The 19,270-nt window shown below is 39.9% G+C and overlaps 11 protein-coding genes across 11 annotated transcripts; 4 read left to right on the top strand and 7 right to left on the bottom strand.

The window, feature by feature from the left end:
- Positions 1-93: 93 nt before the first annotated feature.
- TOT_010001170 (hypothetical protein) lies at positions 94-566 on the bottom strand (the record flags this gene model as incomplete). Its single annotated transcript, XM_009691722.1, has 2 exons — positions 94-157; positions 481-566. The coding sequence occupies 2 exons, from the start codon at positions 564-566 to the stop codon at positions 94-96; spliced, it is 150 nt and encodes a 49-aa protein (XP_009690017.1).
- Positions 567-812: 246 nt separating this feature from the next.
- On the top strand, positions 813-2,105 carry TOT_010001169 (conserved hypothetical protein; the record flags this gene model as incomplete). Its single annotated transcript, XM_009691721.1, has 1 exon — positions 813-2,105. The coding sequence occupies one exon, from the start codon at positions 813-815 to the stop codon at positions 2,103-2,105; it is 1,293 nt and encodes a 430-aa protein (XP_009690016.1).
- Positions 2,106-2,660: 555 nt separating this feature from the next.
- On the bottom strand, positions 2,661-2,865 carry TOT_010001168 (hypothetical protein; the record flags this gene model as incomplete). Its single annotated transcript, XM_009691720.1, has 2 exons — positions 2,661-2,840; positions 2,863-2,865. 2 exons carry the CDS (start codon positions 2,863-2,865, stop codon positions 2,661-2,663), a joined length of 183 nt encoding a protein of 60 aa, XP_009690015.1.
- Positions 2,866-2,967: 102 nt separating this feature from the next.
- TOT_010001167 (conserved hypothetical protein) lies at positions 2,968-3,498 on the top strand (the record flags this gene model as incomplete). Its single annotated transcript, XM_009691719.1, has 1 exon — positions 2,968-3,498. One exon carries the CDS (start codon positions 2,968-2,970, stop codon positions 3,496-3,498), a length of 531 nt encoding a protein of 176 aa, XP_009690014.1.
- Positions 3,499-4,106: 608 nt separating this feature from the next.
- Positions 4,107-4,820, top strand: TOT_010001166 (hypothetical protein; the record flags this gene model as incomplete). The annotated part of the gene is made up of 1 exon (XM_009691718.1): positions 4,107-4,820. The coding sequence occupies one exon, from the start codon at positions 4,107-4,109 to the stop codon at positions 4,818-4,820; it is 714 nt and encodes a 237-aa protein (XP_009690013.1).
- Positions 4,821-5,044: 224 nt separating this feature from the next.
- TOT_010001165 (conserved hypothetical protein) lies at positions 5,045-6,817 on the bottom strand (the record flags this gene model as incomplete). Its single annotated transcript, XM_009691717.1, has 1 exon — positions 5,045-6,817. The coding sequence occupies one exon, from the start codon at positions 6,815-6,817 to the stop codon at positions 5,045-5,047; it is 1,773 nt and encodes a 590-aa protein (XP_009690012.1).
- A 986-nt stretch (positions 6,818-7,803) lies between these two features.
- TOT_010001164 (uncharacterized protein) lies at positions 7,804-12,912 on the bottom strand (the record flags this gene model as incomplete). Its single annotated transcript, XM_009691716.1, has 1 exon — positions 7,804-12,912. One exon carries the CDS (start codon positions 12,910-12,912, stop codon positions 7,804-7,806), a length of 5,109 nt encoding a protein of 1,702 aa, XP_009690011.1.
- A 29-nt stretch (positions 12,913-12,941) lies between these two features.
- On the top strand, positions 12,942-13,212 carry TOT_010001163 (hypothetical protein; the record flags this gene model as incomplete). The annotated part of the gene is made up of 2 exons (XM_009691715.1): positions 12,942-13,064; positions 13,183-13,212. The coding sequence occupies 2 exons, from the start codon at positions 12,942-12,944 to the stop codon at positions 13,210-13,212; spliced, it is 153 nt and encodes a 50-aa protein (XP_009690010.1).
- A 374-nt stretch (positions 13,213-13,586) lies between these two features.
- Positions 13,587-13,697, bottom strand: TOT_010001162 (hypothetical protein; the record flags this gene model as incomplete). Its single annotated transcript, XM_009691714.1, has 1 exon — positions 13,587-13,697. One exon carries the CDS (start codon positions 13,695-13,697, stop codon positions 13,587-13,589), a length of 111 nt encoding a protein of 36 aa, XP_009690009.1.
- An 848-nt stretch (positions 13,698-14,545) lies between these two features.
- TOT_010001161 (conserved hypothetical protein) lies at positions 14,546-17,869 on the bottom strand (the record flags this gene model as incomplete). Its single annotated transcript, XM_009691713.1, has 2 exons — positions 14,546-17,175; positions 17,410-17,869. The coding sequence occupies 2 exons, from the start codon at positions 17,867-17,869 to the stop codon at positions 14,546-14,548; spliced, it is 3,090 nt and encodes a 1,029-aa protein (XP_009690008.1).
- Positions 17,870-18,390: 521 nt separating this feature from the next.
- TOT_010001160 (uncharacterized protein) lies at positions 18,391-18,939 on the bottom strand (the record flags this gene model as incomplete). The annotated part of the gene is made up of 1 exon (XM_009691712.1): positions 18,391-18,939. The coding sequence occupies one exon, from the start codon at positions 18,937-18,939 to the stop codon at positions 18,391-18,393; it is 549 nt and encodes a 182-aa protein (XP_009690007.1).
- Positions 18,940-19,270: the final 331 nt, after the last annotated feature.

Here is a 19,270-nt window from a genome sequence, read left to right as displayed (position 1 = left end):
AATATAAGAAAATATTCGTCACACATTTTAATATATTTTAAAAATATTGTACATATTTATACATATTTAACAAATTTTATAATTTATTAATTGTTATGTGAAACCAATAGTGGTAAGCCCTTTTTTTCTATAGTGCCACACATCAATACTTTGGATGCTACATTTATGCATTTATAAAAAAACCCTATAAATTTATATTAAACAAAAATAATTCAGTATTAAAAATACTCTTAATTTTTAGTACTATAGTCATTTTAATTAACATATTTTGTTTTTTTACTTTTTTTAGCGTCTTTTTTTCACACATTTACTTAAATTTTATACAATATTTATTTCACCCATTTATATTTTATTATTATCGTGAATTTACTTGATTTTAATGTGATCATACTCCGTTTTTATTTCATGGAATACACAATGTTTTCACTGGTTTCAGCACACGAAATTATCGCGTGAGATGTTTAAACAAGGATTTAACACATTCTCATCGCCTTCTCACATTTTTTTATAAATTGTATCCCAATGGCCTTGGGCAAGTGTGTATTCCGCAGGTATGCATTTCTCATTTCACTGCAGGGTTGACTACTGTACACATCGTGAAATATGTATGTTCTTATACCTTTTTATACATTGCTATTTATTTTTCCTTGATTTTTGTGGCCTTCTCTTACTCGTTTTATACTTGATTTTGCTAACATGCTCGGCTGACTTAAACCCCCATGGCCATATTGAAATATGTTATTTTTCGTTTATATATCAGTGTATTATAGTTTTAACGACCCAGTGTCGGATCCTTTGATATTTTGTATATAATGAGGTTGCTTTTCTTGTTTTTATTTGCTTTTTTACAGAGGAAGGCTGGTGCCTATGCCTCGCAACATGCTGGACCTGAGGTCATGACTTCTGACTTTGTTAAAATCACTACTCTCAACGATTCAGACAAGGGTGTTACCGACAATGACACCACGAAGTACACTTTGCAACAGGACGGCTACGTTTTCTACTACACTTTCATGGAACGCGCCAAGTGTGTAAAATGCGAGTACCGCGGTATGACTATTTGGGAGCAGGGCCTGGGCGTCATGTACCCCAAGGCTATATCCTTCCACTCTGACCTGTTCATGGTTTTCGTGCAGTTTCACGATTTCCTGAAGGTGTACTCCTTAAAACTGGACCTTTCTGACCCTGAGAACCCTCGGGGCCAGTTTGTGTTTCTTGCTCGCGCCAAGACCAAGGGTGTTTCTCCCACGAAGATGAGCTTCATGCTCAGGGACAAGTCCGACCCCTCTGAGATGGAACTCACTTACATGGACGGCATTAATCAGGGGTTCCAGTTTGAGTACGAGTTCAAGGACTCTGACTGCCTCGAGGTCCTTTACGCCAACAACTCCGTTTGGAAATACGACGACGATTTTTCTGAGGGCAAGCTTCCTCTGTCTGTGCACCTGAACATCTACACGAACATGATCTTCATCACCATGTCCGACTTTTACCTCGTGTACCAGTGCTCCTCTGACAAGTGCGAGCTTCTCTGCCGCAGCACTCTCGCTGGCTTCTCTGAGAACGACATCAGGTTTCTCACCAAGAGCCATGAAGGCCACATGAACTACCTCGACTCTTCCAAGTTCAATTTAATGAAGTACCCTGACGGGTTTACCTACGTTTTCTCTCTCAAGGACGAGTCCAACTGCTCTCAGGTAAAGTACAAGGAAACTGCCATTTGGACTGCTCAGGACCCTCTGATCCCTGCCAGGAACGTCTACGTCAACCTTTCTGTCAAGGCTCTCATGATCGACACTGGCGCCTCCATCTTCTTTTTCATGCACTTTGACCAGTGGAAGCTCATTTTGGAGACTCGCGCTGACGCTGAGCTCGTTTACACCACCAAGATTGAGCCTTCTGATCCCCTTTCTTCCTTGCGCGGTCACGTTGCCGCTCAGGCTGATCAGGCTGCTGCTGACGAGGCCAAGCCTTCTGGTGAAGCCAAGCCTTCCAAGGACGTTGACAGTCACAGGATTAACACCATGAGTCTCATGTTGATTCTTTGCGGCATTATTTTGGTTGCTTTGTTTGCTGCTGTTTTAGTCAAATTTTGCTTCAAGTAACTCACGACACCCTTTTTAACTCTACACACCTCAAAGTAACTTTTTGTACCATATTATATTCTTTTTTGCCAACTGTAAGGATGATTTAAGCTTTAAATATGAAGACTGGTTTAACTCAATTTTAATTTCAGTTTTTTTTTTTCTGGCCAAATATTTAAATCCCAGTGTTTATTGCGATTTTAGGGTCTCTCAAACGCACTGAACGATCTTTTTACAGTTCCTCCAAATTTAAAGCCCTGTTGGTTTTTTTAATATTGTTTTAATTTTCTATATACCTACTAGTTTTATATCTATCCTTAATTTTTATCTATATTGCTGTCCAACATGTTCGTGGAATCGCCGACACCATTACTATTTATCTATATTTAGTCCTATATTAAGAATCAACAATGAATATTGGTTCATCGATAAAAATTCGTATATAGTTGAGACTCATACACTCATATTTTGAGGAATGTACAAAGGCTACGATGTCGTTATAGGAATGAGCAGAGATTGCGGATTTGGGGGTCAAATTACTTTAATAAGTCTGGACCTACAATCTAGGACACCATATTAACTCCTGGATTCCGTAGCTTCACAGAAGTAGCTATATTTATAAAATTGTACTGGTTTTGACCTGAGGGTGTTGTGTGTAATCGAGTCATCTGATGTCTGTTCACACAACTTTGCTCTTTCAGCAGAGCCAATTCGTACGTAATATACGATTTTTATCACATGTGTAGGGCCACATACCTATTTTACTGTTAAATATAACCATTATTGGCCCTATGGTCTGCCCCCATACACCAATTATCTGTGACCCTACCACTTTTAGTTTGTTTATTAATATTTGTTATAGGGCGCCATAATATATATATAAATGAATAAACTTTTCGCACTTTTTTTGGCCTTTGGACCATTTTTTGCCTCCGCGGCTGGCCCAGTCGTCTTCGACGCAAAACTTTTGGCTAATGGTGATGACAGATTTGTGTCCGTTTTACACGGTAACGCCCCTGTTCTAGAACTCGGCGCAGCAAAAAACCTGAGATTTTTATTTCTCGTACCCAAATTGGGTGCCGATTTCTCCGCTGGCTTCAAATCTGGCCTCACCCCGAAGGCTCTCGACTTCCTCAAGCTTGCTGAGGGCGCTTCACTTCTCGGCCTGTTCGCCTTCTCTGACTGCAAAGAGTGGTTCGCAGTCGGCGTAAAAACACTTGAAGGAGGACTTGTCTTCGAAAAGTTCCTACATGGCGCTAAAGGCGGAGCTCTCACTCCCCTCGGAGGTCTTGACCCTCTGGTCGACTTCCTCAAGGGTAAACTGACTGTTCCCGTTGTTGCTGCACTGCTTAAACTACTCCCATCTCACCTTGTAGTACACAAACTTCATGCAGCCTTTGCCCATTTGTTGTAAATGATACCTTGTTTTAAGGGTTTATGCCCAAGTTAAATACACGTTCCATTACAATGTTTATTAACAAAAGTTAAACTGTTGTGATAATCACAATTTTGTAATGTGATACTTATATGTATTACATGAGTTCATATTACCTTCACTTTTCACCGAATTCTTAGAGTTGTGATAAACATAGGCACTATGTTTTCAATTGAATATTTATATATGTATGTGTTGGAGTGATGTGTTGGATAGTTGGTATGATACGGCCCGGCTCGTTTTGTTCCATTATAAACTTAGGATAGAAACTTCTGTATATTTTACTAAGGTTTTGTAAGATGATGTGTTAATTATTAAAATATATAGGTGTAATATTAAACAGGCAATTGTTTAAGTCAATATTGTTGTATAACAAATAATTTGTGGAGGGCTAAGATTTGAATAATGCAAGAACAGATATCACTAAAAACTGTTGTACAACACATGGAAATATTGTTTGGAGGTCTGCGGTAAATAGAAGGAAGGCCTTAGGTGTGTTGGTAACAAAAAGTGGCACATTTAATTAATCCCCATGACTCTGTACACCTCCACGTGGTCAGTTCTTTTACATTAATACATTATTTTCGATGAAAACTACTGGATTGCAAAAAATTATATTTGTATACGCTTTAGTATACAACATTAACCGGTCTTTAATCAGTGTCTTTGCTGCAGGCGGCGATGTTCCGACTCGGGACGTTACCACTATGACCCCCGTGGATCTCGATATTTCGGATAGAGCAGACTCTGTTTATTTTACATACTCAAAGAGTGCAGATTCTATAATTCATACTTTTAAGGCCAAGGACGGGTTCGCAATAAGGAACATTAAGGTTACGGACAAGAGCACTGGCAGATCTGAGCACCTTTGGGGGTCAAGCGCCGCTATCACCAACGCATATAAGGTCATTGGATATACCAGTGGCGATAATGCCAATTTTATTGAAATACACCTCTTGAACAACGGAGTTACGTCTGTTTATTCCTCAGTCTTTTCATCTTCACACGAAGCGAAGTCAGTTAAGAAATCTATAGTTGAGGAAGAAATAACATCACCTGGTTCCGAAAAGCCTGCTCCGGAAAAACATGTCCCGGAAAAGCCTGTCCCCGAAAAACCGGAATCTGCAGATACCTCTACAACAACAACTACTACTACTACTGTAAATTACAAGCTTCTGTACATATTGCTACCAACGATTCTCGCAGCGATTGCTATTGTTGCTGCTGGCGTGGTACTACTTGTGTACAGAAGAAAGAGGGAGAATTCTGCAAATCTTCTGACCCATGAGACTCCCGTGTAGTTTATGTACTGTATTTTTTGTAACATTAATAATTTTTAATCTGATATTGCTATTTACAAATTTACATTTTATTCACTGTTAAACACGTAAACTTACTTATCAAATGTGTAATAAAATTATCGTGCGGAAATAACTAAATGTAGCGTGCGTGTAGTTTAAGTACATTAAACTATATAACTTATCTTAAAATATGCACATTTATATTATTTACAGTCTTATATATTTTATCTAAGCATTTTGAGCCCCGGCTCGAAGAAACTTAATTCGCCCTCTGGTAAATGGACAACAACTCTGCTTCTTTCCTTTCCAAACCCTTCCACCACAATCTTGTGTGAGTATTCGCTTTCGTTTTTGGCCTTCCATATCGTCTTGTTGTCGCTACTGCACCAGCCACTCCACTGGTACACACCTGCAAAAGCAAACCCTTCCTTTGGAGAGAATATTGTGGTAAAACCTATCAACACTACATACGCTTTAGTTTCGTAATCTGACTCTAAGTTAACATATACTGGTATTTTTTCGTGTGAATCAATTTCTTCCCATCTTCTGGTTTTTCTTGTTTTTTTAAATTTTTTCCAGCAACCGTCTATTTGGTATATTGCCAAAAATTGGGTTCCGGAGCCTATTTTGACCATTACTACTTTTGTTGCAAATTCGTATATGCCATTAGCCTCCCATATGGTAGTTACAGGACAAAAACAGGAAAAGCAGAATATACTCCTTTGCTTCACACTTTTGAACGCGCTTGTGGCCTTACCACGGTAAATTGAAATATTCGTTTCTTCTTCGAATTTATAGTCGTAGTCGTTCGTTGGTTTCTTCTTGCTGATGTCGAGGTCTAGTCCGTTGGGTATGCCACAGTAGATAATTTCCCATCTTATTTCATTGAGCGAGTACACCGTTACCATCTCTCCGACCAAGGTTACTGTTTTTGAGCTTTTGTTGACGTAAATTTCTCTGGGATAATCGCTGTAAATCGACATGGCAGCCCACACAGTCATCCCTGCGTATCTCACTTCTCTACACTTCACTCCAGACTTGAATTTGTACTTGCATCTGGCTTCATCTACCTTTTCAAAGACATACTTGCTGGGATCGCTTCTAAAAGGACTGGAGTCGGTTAGAAGCTTCAAATTTCGTTCCGAGAATGTTTTGGAGTAATGCTCTTTCTCCTCTGCCAATGTTGAATCATCTCTGATTGTCCATCTGCCCTCGATCTTTTCGTAAATTGTCGTCCAGTCGTGAAACGACATGACTATCTTGTTAAATTTTCTGCTAAACAACAACGATAACGGCTGTTCGTCGGTATTTCCACGCTCCCATAACGTTGTACCTCCACATTTTATTTTTATCACTTTTGCTGAATCACGGAACGTAAAGTGGTATCCTTCATCTACCAGTTTAAGGTCATATTTTGTATCATCGTTTACTTTATGAATCACCGGATATGGGCATTTTTCAGTTATAATACTTATTTCAGAGGGGTGTTCCAATTCCAAGGATTTTGGGTTCATTCGCACAAGTTCCTCGTCCCATTTTCCGTTTATTTCATTCCTACACAGCTTAATCAAGTCGCCGTTGTCGAGATGCAGTACCATGGCCATCTTGTTAGGATATATTTTTGTCACTTCTACTTTGAACACGTACTCTTCTCCTTTTCTCGCCCACAATGTTTCCAGTCCAAATATTATCGTTTCAAAGCCGATATTCTTATTTGCCTGAAACAACTCCACGTTGCTGTTGTAGTAATAATCATATAAGCCACAACAGAATTTGCAATCTAAATCTAGAAACGTCATGATTGGTTTTTTTTTGTTTTCAACTGGTGCATCTAGAGAGTTCACATCCTTCGTTTCCTTTATGACTTCATTTTCATCTGATGTCGTTTTCGGAGATTCCGAATCTTTCGACTCCTCTTCGGTACATTTAGCGTAATCTGTCACGGAATACGTCACTAGGCAGAAAATTAGGAACATAAAGAGTCTTTTCGTTCCCATTCTCTTTCAGGTGTGTGTTTGATCACTATGTCACGTTTTTCTTTTTCTGCCGGTGTGTAGATAGATGTGCAATATTTTACTGTTTTGTGGAAATATAATTAATATCTAAGGCCAGATATATGATGTAATTCAAAGAAACTTCACAGAAACTTATGTACATTGTGTAATTCGTGTATCGTTGTGTGGTCGAATCTTTGTCTACTGAATATATAGATCTACCATAACTATCTCATTTTAGCTCTAAAATCACCATTCATTCTATTACGGGCCGTAGATCCAATAACATTTTAATACTAATACGAAAATAAATAGTATAACTATCATGAATTTACGCATTTCGTTGCTCATTTTGCCATGTGTAACTGTAAAATATTTTAGCCACGTCTAATATCACTGCTTCTGGCTAATTATTTACTCATGAATACCTCTTTCTCGTTACTTTACTGATTTTAACTATCTTCCATATAATTTCTATTTTCAATTACTCCAGTGATCTTGTAAAACATGGGGGTTATTAACACCACATTTTACCCATTGTGTGTACGGTCATTTTTTACTTATTTTTTCATGATTGACTTCTATATTGTCCACTCATTTTCTTTTCTTTCATATCCCTTTACACCTCACACATTCTCAATTTCTATAATGTACTTATACATTTGTAAAATATTAGTGTACACTGCATTTAAATTGTTGTTTTTCCCGTGTGGTACGTGTGATTTCTAATTAAAATCTAGTTCGCTTTTATATTTTGCTTTTTCGTGTGTTCGAAATAGGACAGCCTATTTCCTTTTGCCTCGGATTTAACACTGTCGGTACTAGTTTTAAATCGTACGGCACGCTTCTATAATCCCAATTTTTAGGCTTACTGCTGTTGACAAATGATTGCAGTCATCCGAGTCATCTTCGTGTTTATGACCTCTATATATGCTTGCTTAACTATGCTCAGAATTCATGCTCTATGCTCCACTTCTCTCTATCAGGCTCTATTCGTCTTGTTGGTACAACTGGTACGTCAGTGACTTGTCTCCTATCTCAATTTCCACTATTCCTGACTTAAGATCCACTGTTATCGACTCTGGGTAATTTTGCTTGTACTTTAAGTGGTGACTCCATATATTCCTTCCATCAAATTTAAATTCCACACATCTTGACCCTTCCGGGAAGTGGAACAGGTAACAGTCGATTCCTCTATCGTACACTCCGTACTGAGTGAGGTCGTTTTCCACTGTGTTCTCCGTTCCTTGCTCCAACGTTACTATTGTGAATCCTTGCGGGTGCTTTTCTGGCGGCAGTGGCAGCGACGGGTCAAACCCTTGTATCCACACTCCATTTTCCTTGTAATATCTAAATGTTGCTCCTTCCGTGTCTATTGCCAGTGACCCTGACTGCGGGTTACATGACACTGACGTTGCATATCTTTCCGGCTCTTCTTTCTTATGCGACCACACTACTTGTTCTTCGTACTTCACCTTGATACACTTCGCTTGTTCGAGCATGAAAAACGAGAACACGCTATTTTGATGTTCAATCGTGTACTCCAGCTCGTCGTTCTCTCTCGAGTTCGTTCCTTCTCCGTCGTCTGCTGTCACAATTGTGAACTTGCCCATGTAGTAGTCTAACAGGTTATTTTCCGAGTCCAACTTCCAACTTTCTCCGTCGTGCACGTATATGTAGTTCAGCTGTGAGTCGAAATTGACCGTCAGCGTCGACATTTCCAGATTTAGCACCACCTCCTTCGGGTACTCTCTTCCGTGCTTGTTGATTTCATAACTCCACAGCGACTCTCCTCCCACCTTCACTTCTACGCACCTCACCCTATCTCCGAACCTGTACCTGTGTATCATCTTCGATTCTTTGTCCATAGTCTCCTTTGTGAAAGGCGGGGTTTGATTTCCATTGGTACTACCATTTTCAGGGGTCTGACCTGATTCTCCTGATTCCTTATGATCGGTACCACTACCGTCTGTTGCATCAGTTGATCCTGAACCTTCATTTGGGTCTGTACCGCTACCATCCGCTCTCTTCTTCGCCAGGTCTTTGATTTCGTTTTCCTTGCGGTTGCCGCTTTCGTCCAGTGTCACCAGTACCAGCTTATCCACTTCTGGCGCCTCCTCTCCCGCCTTTACGCTTTTCGAGTCTCCTGCGTTACATATTCCCAGTGTGTCTTTAAATCTTACGAACAGTTTGTTGTTTTTTATGTCGTGGTACAGAATCCTTGGGTGCTCGGAGCCGTCAACGTGTTTCCACAGTGATCTGGCTCCGTTCTTAACTTCAACGAATTTTGAGTCTCCCTTAATCTTATACACCAATCCTGTGCCGTACTTGTTTAATTCGTATCTGTTCGTGTTGTTTTCGCTCGAGTTAGTTCCGTTTTCGTCAACCGTTACTACCACTAGCCTCTTCATGTAGTAGTCGCCAAACGTCGGAGCTTCCAATTCCCATACCGTATCGTTTTCTTTGTATTTATACACGAAACTTATCTCGTTAAGCTTCACTGTTACTTCATTGGTCAGCATGTTCAGTGCCATCTGCTTCGGGTAGTCGTCTCCGAACTTAATCTTATCGTGTCTCCACAGCTTAACGTTTCTGCACCTTATTTCGTGACACTTGGCTCCGTCTACGAACTTATATCTCTTTATGAATCCGTCCACCTCTATTTCTCTCTTACTTGTTTCCAACTCTTCACATTGCGTTCCCTTTTCGTTCAAAGTGTGGAATCTGAACTCTGATGGATAGAACTTTTCCGACGTTCTATCTTCCCACAGTTTGGCTCCTTTTCTCTTAAATAACAGCGAATAGTTTCCGTTGTAATGGTAGACACACAGGTACTTATCTTTCTTCCCTGATTCTTTCCTGATTACTTTGGTTGCATATTCTTCTGGGTACTTGGTGTCCCATATGTCAGTGGTTGTTCCACCGCATGATCCCTTTAGCTTTTTTACTGAGTTGAATAAAACTTCATTCTTTGCTGTGTATATATATATTTTCGCTTTGTCATCTTTCGTGTAATTATAAAACTTTTCATCAGTTTTTTTAATGTTCAATAGCTTCAATGTTGGCATTGATTCAAATAAATCACTACAGTTGTCTGCATTTACTTTATACAACTTAAAGTATCCTTCGAATACTACAAATACAAACTTAGTAACCGTGACTATGTATTGAGGATATATTTCTGCCTTATCCTCTCCCTGTTCACGTTTCCACAAGTCCTTACCGTCAGCCTTGATAAGGACACACTTAGTATCCGACTTAAATTTATATATGATGTTACCCTTTTCGTGCGAAGTTTCGTAGCAATTAGTGTCGTTAACTACATTTTTTTGTGGGTCATTTGGGTCCAGGGTTGAAATCTCCAGACTTGGTACAAATTTATACAATGGGTAGTAACTGAGTTTTAGCATCGCTGACGCTCTTATCCATCTTTCTGGGTTTTGTGGCGATCCTATCAAGTCTTCCTCGTCGTCGTCGAGACTAATTGATATACCTCCTGTCTGCCGTGCTGATCCTGCTGGAGATGGAGCCGATCGTGATCTAGGTTGTGCAGTTGAGGCGACTGGGGTGGCAGTAGTGCCTGGAACTGATGGCGCTGCTTTAGCGACTGGTGTCGCTCTAGATGCGGGTGAAGCCGTAGAACTTGAAGCAACTGGAACTGCAGGTGCTGCTGATGCTGCTTTAGCTACTGGCCCTGATTGAGCAGATGAAGAGACACTGGCTGCTTTAGCTACTGGCGCTGATTGAGCAGATGAAGCTACAGGTGTCGATTGAGAGGCAGGTGTGGCAGGAGTTGCTGCTGCTGCTCGAGCAACTGGAGCTGCTGATGCCGATTTAGCAACTGGGGTTGTCGAAGCCGCTTTAGGAACTGGAGTTGCGGAAGCTCCTGGAACTGGCGTAGCTCCACCACCTGTTGATGTAGCATCGCCTCCGGTTGAGTCTTGATCAACAGTTGTTGTTTCTGTGGTGCCTTCGCCTGATGAATCTGTAGAATCAGGTGTGGTTGCTGTACCAGCAGTTCCGTCTTGATCGCCACCCGATGTTCCAGTAGTGCCAGAACCGTCACCACCAGTTGATGCTCCGTCAGTGCCACCCTCAGCAGATGAAGATCCTTCTTGGTCTTGGCCAGAGGATGTACCTGATCCATCTTGATCAGCAGATGTTCCGGCTGTGCCTGATGGATCACCAGTTGTTCCATCTTTACCGCCACCAGTTGTTCCATCTGAGCCCGATTCAGGTGCAGAAGATCCATCAGCATCAGTTGATGTTCCGTCGGTTCCAGATTGATCTTGACCGCCTGACGTGGCATCAGGAGACTCGCTTGTTGCTGTACCAGAAGGATCAGGAGTTGTAGAAGCACCACTTTCTGGAGCTGTTGCTGTACCTGTGGTTCCATCTGTACCATCTGCACCTGATGCATCTCCATCAGGAGTAGTACCTGATCCATCAGCACCAGTTGTGCCATCCGTTCCTGATGCATCTGTACCTGATCCATCAGAACCTGATGTTCCGTCTGTGCCTTCAGCAGATGTTCCAGTTGTGCCGTCGGTTCCATCTTCAGGTGCACCTGTTGATGTACTAGTTTCTGGTGTTGTTTTAGTAGCTGGCGTTGTTTCAGGAACTGTTGTTGGGGCACCGGATCCACCACCACCAGTCAAGTCGATATCTTCTCCAGTTTCACCGTCGTCTTCAGGTTTAGAGGGCTGTGTCTGAGTCAATGGTGGACTAGATTTGCTTTGATCGCGGCTGTCTACTATCTCGAAGTCGTCCAAGTCTATGGATTCAATTTTGTTTGGATCCTGTGATTCAGCAGGTGCCGCCTCAGCTATTAAAGCGTCGTCACTTTGGTCAGCACCTACAGTTCCTTCTATTCCTCCAATTGAATGCTCCCAATGGTCATCCCTTTTAATGTATATAAACTTTTCTTCGTTATTGAAGGTTACAACTAGCAGATTAAAGTAGTGGCTAACTTTCTTCGGATACTTGTCATCTGAACTGTATCTCCACAGGCTATCCTGACCCACCTTGATTTCTGTACACTTGGCATCGTCTTTAAATGTGTAATGATCCATTTTATCTTTTTTTTCGTGGTCGAACTTGTTTGAGTCATTTGCACTACTGCTTCCCTGTGTGAACAACTGAAGAGGTGGCGGTTTTGTAGTACTTGATGATACTAGCTTTATGTCGTCCTCTTCTTCGCACTTAAAGATTGCACCTTCTGCCTCTGGGTCTTGCTTATAGCAAATCAGCCTGCGTCCTCCCTCCAGGTAAATCACTATTGCCAGCTTGTTATCTTGCATTGTGAATACGTCAACTTCTACTGCGTACTCTCCTGCCGCTTCCTTTTCCCACAGCACGTGAGGCCCCTTTTGTAGCAATCTGATCTTATAGCCTTGTTTACATTTAAATGAATCAAGGCTCTCTTCATCATTATGGGCATGTTCATAGAAGTTATTTGTTTGCTTGTAATTAACGTTCAGGTTAAATGAATTTTGGGCGTCCAAGCTTATATGGGTTCCCTTAGGGTAGAACAACCTCAGTTTTGTCTTCCCTGTAGAAGTGGGCTTTGCGTACACCTTCTTCGGGTACACCTCACTCTTCGATTCCCACAATACCTCATTTCCCTTTTTAATTTTAAAGAAGAAGTGTGGATCTTTGGCTGCGAACACATCTGTGTTATCATTCTCTTTTTGATAATAATCAATTTTATCCGTAGTTATCTTATTTTCCACGTCTACTTCAATTAAATTTGCAGGATCGACCAGAGTCACCGTCTTTTCAGTCGAACTTGATGGAGAAGAGCTGCCTTCTCCTATCTTATGTTCTTCGATGGCAGGACCTGATATGTCCTCTCCACTGCCTATGCCCGTTCCATCTGGCGCAGAAACTAGTTGTTGCTGTGTACCTGACAGTGTTGCTGCAACTTGTCTGGCCGTAGATGATCCCTGCCCCGATATCGGTACACCATTCGCTCCTCCTTGGTCCTGGCCCTCCGTACCTTCTGTGCCCTCATTTCCTGCCACGTGATTCCTCCCTTCATAACGAATGAGATAATATACTAATAGATACTTTGCGATAATGGTCCTCGGTTTCAGCATCGTGGATTCATGTTTACTTTACTTTTGCCATGCTTATCCTTCCTGGGTGGGGAAAATACACTTTCAAAACAGTAATAAATTTATACAAACTGCTATTTTCGACTTGGGATCCTACTGTTGTTCCTTCCTTCTTTCTTTTACAGATAGCTCTGGTCTTTTACAGTTAACATTCTACAGACAATTTGGAATTCTTGCAAACTATGACTTTTTCACTTAATTCCGCTAAAAATACACTCGTTTGTGTTATATACATCAAATGCTGCCTGACAGCCTACAGAGATCCTCGTCGACTCGACGTAAATCTCAATTTATTTACAATTTCCTGGCTTTCAGGCTCATATAACATCGATTCAACTATTTGCTGATTATTTACACTTTACATTTAAACTTCACTTTTTTATTATTTACAACATTTTGCCTTCTTGTGTGTTTAGGCTACATACAGTCTTCGAGTTTACTTTATTTTAATATTGGCTCCTTTTCTTCCCAAAAATTCAGCATTAATTCCTCATTTATCCCCCTTCCTTTTCTTATGCGATAAATCCTTTTATTATTGTCCCTTAACTCTCTCAATATTGAATTATCTCTTTTTTACATTTCCCCATATCCATTGCTGATGTCGCTTTATTTCCTACACATAATATGTTTTTTTATTTTTTCTAATCTTCATTTTATTATATTTCTATTTTCCTTTTTGTCGCCTCTTTAAAAATATTCATTGCACACGCTTTTCTTAACCTTCCACTACTCTCCATCCGATGTGTATAATTTTCCATTTTTCCCATTTCCTCATACTTTACAGTCTCTATTATCCTAATTATTCTTTTTTCTTCATAAAATTCATACCAATTATCTTATTTTCACCTTATTATCCTTCATGTCTCTTATTTACTTATCCATCCTTTTCATTTTTCATTTACTTGCTTCTCACATATTGTTTCACTTACTTCTTACATTTTGCTATATACCTACCTAATATTATTTTTTCCTTATTTTCTCTGTTAACCTACAAACATCTCTAACTGACCTCATACCTATTGCTGCTCAATTGCATCTAGCTGCTCATACCATCATATATAATAACTATTTGTATTTGTATATATCTACCTACGTTTTACTATTTTTTTTATTTTATATTCTACCTTACTAAGTGCGTACTCGTAGATACCATGTATTTACTTTTGATTATTTTATTGGTTACCGATTTATGGCATAATACAATTTGGGCTCGGCGTCCCTTGTTGAGCCTTAATCCTTGCTGTGTGTCTTACTCCAATTTTGTCTTTCTCCGTGATTAATGTTTTTGTTTGTTTTGGTGTGGGTTAATCTGATATGCTGGTGTTTAGTACATTACTCAGGGCTTTTCATCTGTCTTATCTGCTCGGATTACAAAGTTCCCTTTTCTGTTTTCGTGTTGTAGAGGCTCAAACTTTAAAACTTAAATTTTACTTTTTACCTTGTTTAAAAATCTTTAATTTAACTACAAAGCTGCGATTTAATTATTTTTATATGCTGAGGCTGTACTGACTTAGGCTATTGATGGTGATGATGCATCATCATAATCACCATCTGTGCTTACAGTGTCTTGAGTTGCTGTAACTGAACCTTCGTCACCTGCACCTCGTGCTTATGGTTATTCCTTTGATGCATAATCTGCCGGTTCCTTCTCCCTGTACACGTCATGTTCATTTTTAGTGGTGTCGAATTTATAGAAGTAGTACCAGTTGTGCCTAACAAACACTCTGAGCTCGTGATCATCAGTATTGTAGTGCACTGATGCTGGAAAGTTATCGGCATATTCTTCATCGTACTCCCACACATCTTTACCTTCGTACTTAACCAAGTGGCACTTAGCTCCGTTATTGAATCTGTGTACCATGAACTCCTTTTGCCCGTCACTTTCCTTCGATAAGCTTAAATCAGCATTTCCTATTTCCTGGGCAGCAGCTGCGTCTTTGTAGAACTTGACTTTATCAGGTCTCTCAGATACATCTAGTGGCAAAAATGAGTGTGCCAACACGTGTGCGTTCGACTTCGAGTCGTGCTTAAATGTGAACTTTGACTTGTCTTCCTCGAACGCCACCACCACTTCCAGGTTATCTGTGTTGAATCTGACTTCTGATGGGTGCTTCGTTCCGTGCTTTGCTTCTTCGTGCTTCCACACTTCCTTGCCGTCGTATTCCAGCTTAACGCACTTGGCTCCTGCGTTAAACTTTCCTACTACTAGCTTGTTGTCCTCCACCACCACGTCAAACTTGCCCTCCTTGTCTTCTTCCAATGAGACTTCATCGTCTGCTAGTGTGAACACCTTCAGGTGCTTTCCGTTGTGCTCCAACTTCTTAGCTGCCGCTTTGTCTGCATCTTCTTTAGCTGGTTCTGCCTTTTCTGTATCAGCATCAGTGCTAGCTTCAGATGCCTCTTCTGTTGATGAGCCAGCTACAGGTTCCTTGGCTTTTACTTCTTCATCCCATTCAGTAACTCTAAGACCACAGTAGACTGATCCGGCATGGTCAGACGGGTATAGGTTACTGAATAGTAAATCACCTTCTTTATCTGCTTCCGTTTTGTACTTGTTATTTACGCTGTCAAACTCGAAATCAAACTTCACTCCATCTTCCACGAACACCCTCAGATCTTTGCGGACTGCGTTGACTGCCACGTACTTCGGGTATTTGCCTGCACTTGCTGCTGAGTCGTGCTTCCACAACTCCTCATTGTTGTACTCTAGTTTAACCATCTTAGTTCCCTCGTCGAACTCAAATCTGTGGAATTGTCCATTGGCTGAGTCAAAGTACCACACCAGGTGATAATCGGCTTCTTCCATCTCCTTTTCAGCATTATTATCTTCAACCAGTCTAAACAGCTTCAACGCTGGCTTCTTTGATGCGTCCAGTGGCGCTTTAAATACTTCAAGTTCTGGGCTCATGCCTCCGTTATTATACTTGTAGAACCACCTGGGTCCAAACTCCACAGTAACTAGCGATTTCGTTACTCCAAAATCCAACACTTTCGGATATGCATCTCCGTGTTTTTCCTGGTCGCGTTCCCATTGTTTTTCAAAATTGTCCAGGTCTGTTCGTTTAAACTGAAGCTCCTTCATTTTAACCTCTGCCTTGAGCGTTACTTTCAGGTGGTCATCGTCTCCCTCAACTTCAAAGTCGTCATCTCCCAACTCTCCCTCTGCTCCATCTGCCTTAGTTCCCAGCATCTTGTAACGTCCACCTAGCGGATTGAGTTTATCAGTCTTTTGTTCTGATGCCGGTTCACCTTCCTTAGTTTCATGTTCTTTAGCTTCTACTTCTTCATCGAGTTCTGAGCCTCTAAGGCCACTGTAATGTGCTCCAGTATGTTCAGAGGGGTATAGGTTACCTAGTAATACATCATCTGAGGATGACTTACTATCCTCAGATGCCAAACCTGCATCAGCGGAGGCTGTCGAACCTTCCTCACCTTCTTTAGCTGCTTGACCTTCTTTAGCTTCATTAGCATCAGCATCGGTGCTAGCTTCACTTGCTAGATGTGAACCTGATGCATCTGCTTCTTCAGCCTTAACTGCAGCTGCTTCTTCGGTTGATGAGCCAGATTCACCTTCTTTAGTTTCACCTTCCTTAGATTCATGTTCTTTAACTTCTACTTCTTCATCGAGTTCTGAGCCTCTAAGGCCACTGTAGTGTGCTCCAGTATGGTCTGAAGGGTACAGGTTACTGAGTAAAACGTCTCCGGCTGACTCTCCACCTTCAGCTGGTACTGATGGTGCTTCTGCACTGGCTTCAGGGGATGCATCTGCTACCACTTCAGTGGCAGCTTCTTTAGCTGATTCCTTTAATACCTGGCATTCACTCTCGGATTCAACTACTTCCCATCCATTCTTGAATCTCTGGAATGTGTGCATTTTAACGTCTGATTGTACCCATAACAAGTTATCTTTTAAATTTAAGTATAGCCTCTTCGGGAATCCATTGCACGGGTATGTTGAATCCGTCCAAACTGTCACACCATCGTAGTCTACTTTGTGTAACTTGGCTGTATCCGAAAAGTCTACCTGAAGGAAACCAGTTTCTTCAGTCACTGTATATTGAGTCGTGTCGATTTCGTGGCTATTGCCATCGTTATCTAATGTGTGAACAGTAACTTTTGATCTTTCCAAAAATTCAAGCTGATGTTCTCCTTTCTCTTCCTTCGTCGACTCTCCTGATGTGCCCTCCAATGATCGAGCTCCCCCAGCTTCAGTAGCATCTTTTCCGGCTTCTGCTTCTCCAGCATCTAATTCAGCCTTTTCTCCTACTTCTTCTGTTTTTTCAGCTTCTACTGCCTCATCCGTCTTCTCTTTGGCTGATTCATCTGCCTCGTGAGCTGGCTTCGCTTCAGTTTCTGCTGCCTCTTCAGTCTTAACTTCTACTTCTGCCACCTCTTCTTTTGCATCTTCGGCCTTCTCTGCTTCAACTTCTTCTACTTTTTCTTCAGCCTTTACTTCAGCAGGTGGTGATGCTGGTGTACTGGCTGCTGAAGGATCACTGTAATCTGGTATTGTGACCCTTTTACAATCACCGTACGAAAGATCTTGGGAATGTTTCCATTTGTTATTCTCGAACTTAAAAGTTACAAAGTCCATTCCTCCATATTTAACCCACAGAGTCTTGTTATATGGATCTATTTCCAGTTCGGTGGGAAATTTAGATGAATCATGGGCACTTGTATGTTTCCATACAAATTCGTCGTTATACAGAAGTGCCACAAGCTTCACTCCAGTATTAAAAGTATAAAGTGGTTGATTTTTGAATAAACCTTTCAGTTCATAACTATATTTAGAGGTGTCATTGTCTTTATATCCACAATCTTCAGAGGTATCTTCTGTTCTAACTTTAAACAAAGTACAGTCAACTGAGGAATTCTCTTCAGACTTCACTATCTTATATCCATAACAAAGTAATAATAATACAATCAAGGGCCTCTTCATATCTGCCAAGACCTCCTTAGTTAAATGTTACTCCATGTTTGAATATTTTTTACCTATGGGGACCCGGATACGTCGTTTATATTAGTTTATTCTTCATTTTAACTTACTTATTACCCTTTGGGTTTATTCTAAATTTTTTTATCTCGTAAAAATTCCCCCTTTTATGGATATTACCACTTTATCACCTTCCTTTTCTTGGCACATGTTCATTAACTTCTTTATTATTTTTTATTTTTTCTCCTTCCAGCGCACCATTTACCGTTACACAATACTAAATGAATGATTATATTATTTGGGCTCTTCTTCATTTACTAAAAATTATCATATTAACTATTATGTACCCTTTGTCTACCTTATCACATTATAAAATTGATTTTACGCTTTGCTTTCATTAAATTAAATTAAAATGGTTTTTATATATACTATGAAACTTGGTTTTGTTTTACAATGTTTTAATTAACATTTTTTACCTTTGTTTACTGATAAAATTTTTGTTTATCTTACACACTTTGTTTTTATGATCATATATTATCACTAATGTATCTTTTCCACGTTCTAAATCGGCCTGGTTTGAAATAATAAATTACGGTATCATCGTCCAAATCTATTTCAACCATTTTTCTTTGTGATCCTCTACCACTGAGAACTACCCTATCTGCCCTTTCATTTCCAGCTGACTTCCAAATTACAGTATTTCCGTAAGTTACTCTGTAACATTTATATCCCTCTTTCAGATGGTAAAGGAAACTATCATAATTGCCGTACGCGTATCCTAGGTGTTCGTAGTCCCAGAGTTTGTTACTACATTTTACTTTTAAGTCTATTGTTACATCAATGTGGCATTTTGCATATTTATCTGCTAATAAAAGCAGAAAAGCTACAATGGCATATGCAGATTTTTTCATTTGTTTTTTTGTATACAAAATTTTTCTAATTATATTTAATTTGTGATCTATTAATTTATATTGTCTATTAAGAATCTTTAAATTAGTATCTATTTTCAGTTCATACAAAGCACCATTTTTAGATGTGTATTTACACATCCATACACCAGGTTCAATGCTTATCATTTTAGCTTGTTAATCTTACAAATCTACGCAAATACTATATAAAGCAAATATGTTATGTATCGAATGTTAGTAAATCAGATTTATCGATACACCTGTTAAAATATAATTTTTTAATAAAAAGAAAAGTTAATACTACACACTAATATGAAGTAAAAAACAGTTAACTACAATTATAAATAATAAATGATATAAAAATAGGTCATAGAATCCAAACTTGGTAGTGGGACGTAAACATTAACATATATTATGAAAAAGTCATATATTTTTATCAATCAATCAATGATATTGCTAATAAAGTTTCAAAATGTCGGTGAGAACTTCGATAATGGCT

Source organism: Theileria orientalis, chromosome 1 (genome assembly GCF_000740895.1).
Source record: "Theileria orientalis strain Shintoku DNA, chromosome 1, complete genome".
NCBI classification, from domain to species: Eukaryota; Apicomplexa; class Aconoidasida; order Piroplasmida; family Theileriidae; genus Theileria; species Theileria orientalis.
This window is presented reverse-complemented; position numbering and strand designations above follow the sequence as displayed.